The sequence below is a fragment of the Lontra canadensis genome, unplaced genomic scaffold (assembly GCF_010015895.1).
Source record: "Lontra canadensis isolate GAN:19392208 unplaced genomic scaffold, GSC_riverotter_1.0 scaffold36, whole genome shotgun sequence".
Lineage (NCBI taxonomy): Eukaryota > Metazoa > Chordata > Mammalia > Carnivora > Mustelidae > Lontra > Lontra canadensis.
In genome coordinates this window covers 7449012-7461477 of record NW_022631030.1, presented here as the reverse complement: position 1 = coordinate 7461477, position 12466 = coordinate 7449012, and the positions used below count along the sequence as shown (strand labels likewise).

Below are 12466 nucleotides of genomic sequence, written 5' to 3'. Positions count from 1 at the left end.
GAAGGAGAAAAGGTGAGTGAACTTAGAGCCTAGAGTTGCTGGTGGGACACTATTCCTGGAACAAGATGAAAATTAGGGGTAAAGAAAGCCAAAAGTGGAACTGAAATCCTGTTGGCCAGGGGGATACTGGATGCGTGGAGGGACAGGATCCCAATATGGTAACTTGGGATTTCACTTTGGACAGGAAGGGTTCCTTCCTATTTTGAAGCCACGTGGGATGAGACTATAGAGACTGGAAGATAGAACTTGGAGGGGCAGAGAATGAGGTCTCTAACGGAATCAAGAACTGCCTATAAGATTCCACTCATGGGGCGCCTGGGTGCTCAGTGGGTTAAAGCCTCTGCCTTCAGCTCAGGTCATGATATCAGGGTCCTGGGATCAAGCCCTGCATCGGGCTCTCTGCTCAGCAGGGAGCCTGCTTCCCGATCTCTCTCTTTCTGCCTGCCTCTGCCTACTTGTGATCTCTCTCTGTGTCAAATAAATAAATAAAAATCTTTAAAAAAATAAAAAATAAAAAAAGATTCCACTCGTTCCCTGAGGCCTGCTGCCCTTACCTGTCGGCCTGTGGGGGTAGCCTTTCTCTAAGGGTGGCTCAAGGGGCCAAGTGATATCTGGAGCCTGTTCTGGGAAGGTTGCCAACCCCTGCCTTTCCTTTGGTTTCTGCCCTTTTGCAAGCCTCTGCTGGTAAAGGAGAGAAAGTTCAAAAAACAAAGTTGTTGACCTGAGTGATTTATTTCATCATTCATAAAAACCAAGAAGGTAGGAAAGAGGACAAGTACGGATCGCTAAGAATTCAGGGGGTTCCAGAAGCTAATGATGAATTCAGTTAAAGAGGAGCCAGTGGGAGATTCTGGGACTTCTGGTACCTCTGGTCTGGGATTCTTCCAACACCATGATTTGACCCTTGCCCACAGGAACACCCCATAATTATTAGTTGTAATATTTGCTTCCCACACATTGCTGTGCATTTCTGAAGATGCTCTCCTCTTCCAGTTTCCTACTATGTTGGAACCTTGGGGACTCACACTGAGATCAAGCGAGTGGCAGAAGAAAAGGTCACTTTGCCCTGTCACCATCAGCTGGGGCTTCCAGAAAAAGACACCCTGGATATCGAATGGCTGCTCACCGACAATGAAGGGAACCAAAAAGTGGTAAGTGTACAGTTGGCCCATCCCCTTCCCCACTCATCCCCTCATCCTCCCACAGCTGTCTTTCTTCATCCTCCGGTTTTCTGTTGGAGGAAAGGGCTAGAATAGCTCTTTCATCTGGCTTATAGTTGGAAGACTCTAGAGATAAAAATTATCAACAAGGAAAGGTACTTGGGTCTTAAAGATAAGAAGTTCTGGGTTCTTGAGGCAAGCAAGCAAGCCACCTATCATTTGCCCAGGGAGGGAATCGCCACTGTTAGTGTCTTTTCCTAAGAAGGGAGCTAAGATGCATTAGCTGGGTTCCCTAGTCTAGTGGCCAGACCCCAGATCTATACTAGGAAGCCTACTCCCCTTTTTCCTCTGAAACCATTACCACCTGCCTATGTTGAAGTTTTGCACAAAGTCATGACTTTCAAGCTCTGAGATTATGTAATGTAACAAACAACATACAATGCAGGGCATGACTGAAAATGTTTGACACACATGTGATGGGTCAGCAAAAGAATTGATACTGGTTCTGGAGTTGGAAAATGAAGGGGCTGGCCCTGGGTCTTGTGTGCTCAGGATGGGGAGGTCCTTTGGTGCCTATGGGCTTTCGGGCAGTGTGAACAGAACTTGTAGCCCTTTGCTCCCAATGATCCACGGGACTGGTCTGTTGAGAGCAAGAAGTGAGTAGCTACTGTATTATCCTGTCTGCCTTGGCTGTATTCAGCCTTCCTCAAGCAGGGTTTTCTAGCATAACTCTTCTCATTCCATTTACCCAACTGAGTTACTTTTTAAAAAGCTTTTGGCTGAGGGGTGCCTGGCTGGTTTAGCTGGCAGAGCATGCAACTCTTGATCTCGGGGTTATGAGTTCAAGCCCCATGTTGGGTGTAGAGATTGCTTAAAAAAAAAAAATCTAAGAAGAAAACAACTTTAGGTGGAAAGTTTTGTGATTTTTTTAAAAAATCACATAAACTAAGCCAGGGAAACTGACTTTAGACTTTCCTTCCTTTTCAGAACTTTACCTCTCACCCTACTAAAAAGTGAAAGATTGTCCTTTCTTCTCTGTCTATACCTCTGATTTCAAATGATGGTTTGTGCTGGAAGAAGTTAAAGTTTTCACTAAAATAAAATCCAGGATCATTGTTGGATTTCAGCTCCTACATCACTTTGTCATTTTGATACTGTGTGTCATCTGGTTCTCAGTACATCATCCTAAGACTCTGTTCTCCATAGAGCAAGGTCACCTTAAACTGAGCATTTTTATTCCAGCAGATTCTCAGTCAATTGTAGATAGGATACTCTCTGTTCTGAATCAAGTAAATAAGAGCCATGTTCCTCTTACAGAAATTTAAGAAGAATGCCTCCACTCGTCTAACTTTGACCCAAGTGCTTTCATTTAAACTAAAGGAAAAAGAGAGTTGCTTTTTTATGTAGCCAAGTGAATATAAGGCTTAGAAGTTCGTTGCTGATTAAAGCAGGCCACTGATACGGCTTTAAGCAGCCACAGTTCCCTACTTGTCTCCAATTAATGCTCCAAAGTAAGGATCGGGATTTATTTGGTCATTCAGAGCATGTGGATTTATTTAGCAAATACCATACACTGAGCTAGGCACTGGGACACAATAGTGAAGAAGATGGCAAAGTCCCCACCTCCCTGGAGCTTACAGTGCCAAGCCATTCAGTAATTAAAAAAAAAAAAAAAAAAAGAAAGAAAAAGAAAAAACACCAAAAAAAATTTTTTTAAGTAGAGAGTCCTTAAACATTAAGCTATGTTCTGGGTTGCAGTCTATTTAGCCCATAGTAATATCTCATTTTACTCAACCCAGGAGGATTAATAACTAGGATTAGTAGTCTCATTTTATAAATAAGGAACCCCATACAGCGTGTGCCCAGACACAACACACAAAGTGAGAAAAGGGCTTAAGGTCACTCATTGTGCCATTTGAAATGAGGCACTTGTGGTATCAGTACCTGGGCTGTTAACTGCCAGCTGTGCTACCTTCATAAATAATTTGAAATTAGAGTCTGTGTTATGTAGGAAATAAGGAGAATGTGGGAAGAAAACTATTCCAGACAGAATCAGTTGTGCCAAGGCCCCATTCCTGGAAGAATCTTGGTACTATTGCAAGTTCTAAAAGAGCGAAAATCAATTTTTTTAAAATTTATTTTTATTTTTTTTAAGGATTTTATTTATTTATTAATTTGTCAGAGAGATTAAGAGAGCAAAAGCAGGGGGAGCGGTAGGCAGCAGGAGAAGCAGGCTCCCTGCTGAGCAGGGAGCCCGACTACCTGAGGCTGGATCCCAGGACCCTGGGATCATGACCCGAGCCGAAGGCAAATGCTTAACCGACTGAGCCACCCATGTGCCCCTCAAAATAAATTTAGGTTAAACTGAGTAAATACTGGATTCACACTATCCACATGAAGGAGGTAGTTGTGTGAAGACATAACTTGAGAACTAAGTGACAGAGATAATGATAGAAATGGGCAGAGTGTTCTAGCTGAATATGAAGGAGGCACCATTGACCAAAAGTAGTTGGCGGGGCGGAGGGGGCGTTGGTCAAGGGAAGCTCCCGTAAAGAAGTCGCAGCTGATCTGAGTGCTGATAGAAATTTCCTGATTGCACTGAGGAAATCACAAGAGCGTAGACACAAAGGCTGCAAAGTTCTGGGAAATCACGAGCAGCTAGCATACGTGGAGTACAAAATGTGAGCTCACAGAGATTGCAGGACCAGAACACAAAAGGTCTTGTGGAACAGGTAGGAAGCTCAGATACTTTCTTACATTGTCATGGAGTTCTTGAAGGGTTTTAGGAGCGACAGGGACATAGATGCGTCTAAAGCGATCAACCTGGTCCTGTGTGGAAGCACACACTGATTTAAAAGAGATTTGAGTAGAAGCAAGATCAGTTGAACAATTTTAAACTATACAGTAGGGGCTTACACTATAGTCATGGGTAGATGGGATATCAAGGTGTAATATACAAATGTAATGGGTACATTTGCCACCATTTTTGGAATGAGTGAGGGTGAGAGAAAATACAGGAGGGGCTCGACCAGATATGGTGCCTAAGGTAGGCTAGCCAATAACCTAGACCCCAAAGTTAGCCTTGCATTTCAATCTGAGCAGAATTGGCTCCCTCCCTTTTGTCTAGGAGGCTGAGAAATGCAGAGACCATTTGGGAGCGGGTAGGCAATTTGGCAAATATTTGAATTTCAGCCTAGGTAGATAGCGCGGCCTCTAGAACTCTGGAGCTCTCCTCCTGGTTCTAGGGGTGGTAACACAGTTACTTTCCAAAGTCAGAGCGACCATCTCCCCCAGGGTCAGTCATGAACACACAGCAGAAACCTTTCCCCTCTATTTTTCGTGTGGAGAAATTAGGGCAGAGATGTTCTCATTTATGTGCCAAATCCCTCTGGCCACCTCCTTTTCTCCTTTCCCTCTAGTCTTTGATCTTGAGCAAGAAAACTCCTGATCAAGGGGTTGAGCTTCTGGCTCTCAATTTTTGTCAGGTCATGATCTCAGGATTCCTGGGATGGAGCCCACGCCCACGACCCCCCCCCACCCCGCCCCAGCAACGCTCCATGCTGAGAGTCTGCTGAAGAGCCTCTATGTCCTTCTCCTTCTCGCACTACCCCTGCTCGTGTTCCCTCCCTCACTACTCTCTCTCTCTCAAATAAATAAATAAAATCTTTTAAAAACAAAACGAAAAAAAAAAAAAAAACCCCAAAAAACCCAAAAATGCATCTGTGACAGGTCCACCAGGCATGTCACAAGACACACAACCCCACAACAGCTGCATTTCATGGACTTCATTTTTTGTTTGTTTGCAAAAGGATTAAATTTATGTTCACTGTTCTCCCATCACCCCTCTCCCCCACCGCTCCCCAGGGCAAGGGCTTAGTCTCAGCTCTGTGTTTCCTAGAATTAAAACCACAGCTAGGACAAAGGGACACCCACATACCTGATATTCAATGTGCGTCTGAAAAAAACTGAGCCAAATTGCAAGGCTGGAACTGAGCCCCAACCTGTGTCCTAAATGCGTGTGAAATGCTCACATTAGGCAATGGTTATTTAATTATAGTAAGATTATTTTGGAGTTGTACAATGTCTGCTTTCCAAAGATGTTAAATACTTACCTTAGGTGTCTCCCCCAGCCCCCCTTTTTTCCCCCATTAAATAATGGGACAAGATTTGGGGGGAAGGGGAGAAAAGCACTCGGGAGTCAGCCCTACCTGGATATACCAGATGCTGTGGTGGGGCCATGTCCAAAGGGCTGAGGCTCACAGGAGGAAGTCAGTGATTCTACATAGGGATCTAGTACCCAGGCTAATACACAGATGGTGGCCTTTGAGCTTGATCTTGAGGCCTGTGTAGGTGTTGTTGAAGCAAAAATAAAAGAGAGGCATTTCAAAAGGAGAGAAGACTGCATGATCCAAGACAAAGACATATCAGAGCGTGTTGTTGAGAATCAAGGGACCTCAAGCTTGGGGACAAGGCTATTCAGAGATGCAAGGACAGGGACCAAAGATGAGGCACAGCCCAGGCTGCCCTGGCCTTAGGTGCCAACTTCAGAGGGCTGAGCTTTAGTCCAGTGTGTGCACAAGTGTGGGAAACAGATGGAGGCTTTCAGCTATGGGGCTTTGCTCTACAAATGCATGGAATGACTTATGTTCTCTGGGTACTAGGCGGGACAATTTTGGAAACCTTAGCGACTTCCCTGAACCAGCCTAATAAAAGCGATCGTGAGGGCTTACTAGCAAAAACCCAATGAAGTAGCTTACCCCCGTTTTACAACTGAGGAACTTAAGGTTCAGAAAGGTAAATTAACCGACCAAAGTGCAGAGTTCTAAGTGGAGGGGCTCCGGCTTGAATGTAAACCTGGTGACTTCCCAGCTTGCTCACTCTTCGTCACTGTGTCCTGGTGCAGCATTTTTTCCAGTCAGGACTCAGTAGTGGATTCTAAGCGAGCAGACTGGGTTTTTTGTTTGTTTGTTTGTTTAACACAGACTGGAAAATATCAGTGTATTGCACACACGCTATTTCCTGAAACTTACACTTCAGTTGTCTAGTGCACTCCATGTGCGTGCTGGGTCACGGATGTAAGTTTCTTGGTGTAAGTCTGTTCAAAGGTGGAAAGCTCCTATTCTATAGGAGACTTAAAGCAGCCAGAGTCTCCTGTGGACCGCACCTTACTCAGTCTCTCCAAAGTCAAATGTGGCTTTCAAAAATATGAAATGTTCGTCCAAATAGTAAAATGAATAAGAAAGAAATCCCCTAGAGCAAAAAGGTTCACCAACTTCCCAAATCCCACAAAACCCCCAAATTCCTAAAAATTACCCAGCTCTTGGGGTACCCGGTTTGTTCAGTTGGTAGAATGTGAGACTCTTTTTCAAAGATTTTATTTATTTAATAGACAGAGATCACAAGTAGGCAGAGAGGCAGGCAGAGAGAGAAGGGGGAAGCAGGCTCTCCGCTGAACAAAGAGCCCTATGCAGGTCTCTATCCCAGGACCCTGAGATCAAGACATGAGTCGAAGGCAGGGGCTTAACCCCCTGAGCCACCCAGGTGCCCTAGAACGTGAAACTCTTGATCTCTGGGGTCATGAGTGCAAGCCCCATATGTGGCATAGAGTTTACTTAGGATAAAAATTAAACAAATTAAAAAACCAATTCCCAATTCTTTACTGATTTTTGGTTTAGAATCTCTTCATTCTTCCTAGGAAGCACAAACTCACTTCCTCGTAATGATTATGCAGCTATGAGGTAACATGAAAAAGTCAGAAAGTAACATTCATTGAGTACCTGCAAGGCATTCCCACCTCACTTGTCCTACCTCCAAATATCAGGCCCCGCCTTTCTTTCTTAAGAGGAGGTAAACTCTAAAGCTTAAAGTTTGTTTCCTGTTGCTAATATATTTCCTCCTCTCCCTATTATCCCAGTGAGTTGGCATTTCTACGGCAGCTGCTTCCACCGCCCCAAGAAACCTGTCCTTTCTACCCAGTACAACAGGATGTGGGGCCAAGAACACCCTGCAAACATGTAAAACAAACAAATACCGTATCAGAAGGGCTGCGACCTGGCTTTTCCTGGTCTGAGACTCCTTGAGCGGGGAGCTTTCACGGATGCTGGGAACCCTATCAAATTATTTGCAAAATAATATTGTACTTTTTTTTTTCTGGGTCAGAGTTCATAGGTTTTATTGGAGAAAAACAGAAAGCAGTGAGGTAGGACAAGGAAATTCCTCAGACATGGTGCTGGGCTGATGTGTTGTGGGGTCTGGCAGTGAGTGGTTAAGAAAGAATTCTCGGGGCTCTGTGTTATGCCGGGAGCCTACTTTAAAAAGAGAGAGAGAATTCTTAGGATGTTTTTGGTGCCAGAAGGTGTTTTTTTATCAAAACACAGGGACTGGGGGCACCTGGGTGGCTCAGTCGTTAGGTGTCTGCCTTCAGCTCAGGTTCCTGGATGGGATCCAGCCCCAAATGGGACTCCCTGCTCAGCAGGAGGCCTGCTTCTCCTTCTGCCTCTCACACTCCCCGGGCTTGTGTTCCCTCTCTCTTGCTGTGTTTCTCTGTCAAATAAATAAATAAATAAAATCTTAAAAAAAAAAAAAAAAAAAAAGGGCACAGGGACTGGACCCAGGGGCAGAAAGAGCTAACTTGGAACACCTGCCTGGCTCAGTCGGCTTCGGCGAGGGTCATGACCCCAGGGTCAGGGGATCGAGCCCTGTACCCTGCTCCCTGCTTAGCGGAGAGGCTGCTTCTCCCTCTACTGCTTGCCCTGCTTGTGCTCTCTCTCCCTGTCTCAAATAAATAAATAAAATATTTTACAAAACATTCTGAAAAAGAAAGAAGGAGCTGCTTCGGGATTGTAAGGAGCGATTGCCTGTATACTTTTACATTGGGAGGGGCAGAGGGAAAGCAAGTTTCCAAAAGGAATTTTCATATGTTAACGAAGAGAACCAGGGTCCTGGAGGTCTGGCTGTGGTCGAGCTAGGGTTGCCTTTTGCCTCTAGCAAGGCCTTATAAGACGGCTGGGAGTTCCAGGAGGAAGGTTGTACTCTGCATTCCTTAAATATTTGTCAACGTGATGCAAGTTGTTAAGGAGATTTAATTTTATCTACGTTTCTTTTGCCATTGTGCTCCCGATCCCTGACCACACCAGGGAACAGGAGGCTGGTTGCACTTTGAGGGATAAGAATAGGAAAGAAACCTTTCCCAGGCCCCAATAAACTCCTTTCTGGGATGTCCAGTCTCCATGGGAAATGCCGTCGAGTCTGTGAACCCCAGAGGTTGGAAAAGAACGCTCCCACTCAAGCAGGATAAACTAGTGCCGGCCCAGTTTCAGATTAGGATATATGTTCCCACCTCAAACAAGGCCCTCTCTAAAGAATTTATCAAACCAACACCTGGGTGGCTCAGTCGTTAAGAGGCTGCCTTCTGCTCAGGTCAGGATCTGATTGGTCTCCCTGCTCAGCAGGAAGCCTGCTTCTCCCTTTCCCGCTCCCCCTGCTTGTGTTCTCTCTCCCTCTGTATGTGTGTGGGTGTGTCTCTCTCTCTGCCAAATAAATAATTAATTAAAAAAATATATATCAAACAAAAGAATGCCCTCAAGTCTAAGCTGGGGACACTCACTTCCTTAATCTCCTTGATCTTGCTGTGAACTTTTCACTGACGTGGGTTGTTTTTTTTTCTCTTTAATGCAAGGGGTTAATACTTATAAAGCATTTAGAACAGTGCCTCACATAAAATAAATAACACATATGTGTTTGTTAAATAAAAACAGAACTCTCCAACTGGAAGTATTGCATTGTGTTGGCGGATTTTCATTTCTAGGCCTAATGCATATTTTCCTAAGTCCAGGGCCAAGGGCTGTGCTTGGCCCAGAATAGTCAGGAGATGGTCAGCGAGCAAAGGAATGACGTCCTTTCACAGATTTCCGCTCTTACAGTTCTTACTAGGAGCCTGTGAGGTCGGTAGCTAAGAATTGTTGTCCTCATTTTCTTTTAATATGTGAGGAAAAATGAGACCCTAAACTTGGCTGCAGAAAACCTGAGCTCTATGCCTTGGAGATTTTGAAGTCTGTTGCCCAAGACAGATTTCAGAGCTAGGATCTCAGCTCCAGATTCCTAAAGCTAAATCCCTTTCTTTCCCTCCGCCCCCTCCCCCAGAATTTACAGCTTCTCTCAAAAAGAATGCAGAAATTCAAGACAGAACTTTTGTCTGGGATTAAGCACTGGACCTTTGAAATCGTGCGTTTCCTGTACTTTCCAGAATATTCCTCTGCATAAAGATGAAGCTTGGGAGGGACCTCCCTATTGTGTATGGGTTGGGGGCGCAAATGTTCAGGTTGGGGTAGGGAGAGATCCTCCATTGTAGGATAATGAGTAGTCAGACCTCTTCACGGTTGCTCCCGTGGCCCCCATCCCCCTACTGACTCCTCCCTCAGTGGGTGGTTTCAAGGTGCACTTCAGAGTCTTTATGAAAGAGCGGGTAGGAGGAAGAGGAGTTGTCATCCAGGAATAAAGCTGGAAATATGAGCAAAGGCTGGACTTGAAGAGTCCGCTAAAGAGAGGACAGTCAACAGTTTTACTCTGAGGTTGGTGGTATTTTTTTTTTTAAGATTTTATTTATTTATTTGACAGAGAAAGATCACAAGCAGGCAGAGAGGGGAGGGGGGAAGCAGGTCTCCCGATGAGCGGAGAGCCCCATGCAGGGCTTGATCCCAGGACCCTGAGATCATGACCTGAGCCCAAGGCAGAGGCTTCACCCACTGAGCCACCCAGGTGCCCCTGTTGGTGGTATTTTGATGAGCTCTATCTTTGTGTTTAGACATCCACTCCTTGGAGAGTCTCATTTAACCCTCCTTTTCTTAATCTCTATATTCGTGCCATTGGGGAATCTTATCTAGTCTCAGGCCTTTAAATACCATCCACAAGCTTAGAATTCCCAAACCCGTATTTCCAGGCCTCCCTCTTGAATATCTAACACATGTATATGCATGTGCTTTACCCCATGCCTCTGGCTGTTAGACAGGTAGTCTCACAGGTAGGAAGCCCAGAACTAAGCTCCTGATCAGCCTCACCCCGCACACTGCCTCCGACTTCAAGCCTCCTCGGCTCTGTCTTCTCTCCGGGTTGGTAGCTCCTTTCTCTTCTCATAGGCTCCCACCCCAACATGAGAGTAGCCCTGGACTCCTCTCTTTCTCTCATACCACAAATACACAATTTTTTAAAAGACATGATTTATTTGACAGAGAGAGAACAAGCAGGGGGAGGGGCGAGGGCGAAGCAGGGTCCCCGCTGAGCAGGGAGCCCAACTCAGAGCTCACTTCCAGGACGCAGGGATCATGAATGACCTGGGTCGAAGGCAGATGTCTAACAATTGAGCCACCCAGGCTCCCCAACTCCAATAGCCTCTTGACTGGTTTTTCTGTTTCCATTTTTTGTCTCCTACAGCCTATTCTCAAAACAAATCATATCATGACACTCTTGCTCAAAATCCTCTAAAATAGCCCCCACTTCCCGCAGAGTGAAAACCATCATCTTCACAATGGCCCGGAGGCCCAGCAGGATCTGACCCTACTGCCTGACCTCATTTGCTATCCGCCTGGCTTACTCCAGCGCCCTGGCCTCTCTTACGTTCCTCAAACACGCCAAGGCATGCTTCTACCTTAAGGGCTTCTGCTTTGCCTCTTTTTTTCGCTTAGAACTCTCTTTGCCCGGGTGCCTGGGTGGCTCAGTGGGTTAAGCCTCTGCCTTCGGATAGGGTCATGATCTCAGGGTCCTAGCATCGAGCCCCGCATCGGGCTCTCTGCTTGGCAGGGAGCCTGCTTCCCCTGCCCCTCTGCCTGCCTCTCGGCCTGCTTGTGATCTCTGTCTGTCAAATAAATAAATAAAATCTAAAAAAAAAGAAAAAGAAAAAGAAAAGAAAAAAGAAAAAGAACTCTCTTTCCCCAAGGCTAGTTTGGCGTCTCCTTTAAGACACGCCCTCATGTCTCCTTCCAGCCAGGTCTACTTTGACCACCTTATTTAAACTGCAGTCTGTCCCCCTGGACTACCACCCCCTTCCCTGCTCTGTTATCTTCGTAGTATTGTCAAATGTACCATACAGTGGTCTTCCGTGTCTGTTTCCTGCCACCAGAATGCATCCTCCCCAGGGACTGGGATTTTCACCTGCTGTGTTCATGGATCTTCCTCAGGCACCTATAACAGGTGCTGGCAAATTGTGGAGGCTCAAAATTTGTTGAATAAATGACTGTGCTCTTGGGTCTTTTCAGCTTAACATTCAAATCCAGCCTTTGTCCGCATTTCTTCTTCCGGGTGGAGGTGGATGGATCACTCCTCTTCTTCCGACCGTCTCTTCTCATTCTAAACATTCTCTAACTGGTCAGGCTTGCCAATTGGCTGCAAAATGTCTTTGAAGAGTTCATCTGAGCCTTCAGGAGCAGCCGATGGTGCTGCCCCAGTGAAGCTAGCTCCCGTTTCCCTGGCAGCCCTCATTCCAGTCCGAAGGAAACGAATGCTCTTCTGGGTACTCCAGCAGGAATTCTCATTTACAGACCCAGAGAGCTGAACTGTGAAACCACCTGCTGAGGGGGAGGGCAGTAGGGGAGTGGGGGGCAGAGGGGAGCAGCCTTCAAGGAATCTAGTTCCCCTTACTGTCATACCAGTCATACCAATAGAGGATCTCTCCCTACCAAAATCTGAACACTTGCTTCCACCACCCCCCATACAGTATACCATAGGGAGGTCCCTCCCAGACATCATCTTCATGCTCAGACTCCATATTTCCAGATAAATTACGATCTAATTTTCCTCACATATTAATCTCCACAGAAATAGAAATTAACTTGTGGAATGCCCATAGCAATGTCCCTGTTTCCATATCCACAGCATGGCAGTGGGTCCTGTGTATAGAGATGCAAAGGAATTTTGTCCCACGGAGACTACAAGTCTTTGTCTGATTCTCATTTGAACCTGTTGTAAAATCTTTCTGGTTCCATCATTTATTAATGAGTTAAATAAAATCTTTGACACATGCTTATTTTCTTTGTATATGAGAGTCATAATTTTACCCTTTTTTTTTTAAGTTTTCTTTTAAAACTGTAGGAGGAGGGGAAATCTTTTTCCCCTTTCCCTTCCTAGGTTTTCTAGCTGGGGCACTGTAAATGAGACGAATAAAAGACAGATTTTGTTAGTTGGTTTGTTTTCTCTCTTTAAAAATTTTATAAAATTTTTTTACTGAGATATATTTGACATAGAACAATTATATTAGTTTCAGGTATACAACAAAGGGAAGGGTTAATAGGAGAAAAACAAACAGAAGTCTATTA

The 12466-nt window shown here is 45.2% G+C and overlaps 1 protein-coding gene across 1 annotated transcript in view; it reads left to right on the top strand.

Annotated features, from left to right (window-relative positions):
* The window catches only part of CLMP (CXADR like membrane protein), a 95958-nt gene that overhangs the window by 73364 nt on the left and 10128 nt on the right, over nucleotides 1-12466 (top strand). Inside the window, exon 3 of the mRNA XM_032868772.1 lies at nucleotides 994-1151. Coding sequence (XP_032724663.1) covers nucleotides 994-1151 — 158 coding nt within the window. The remainder of the gene's footprint in view (nucleotides 1-993; nucleotides 1152-12466) is intronic.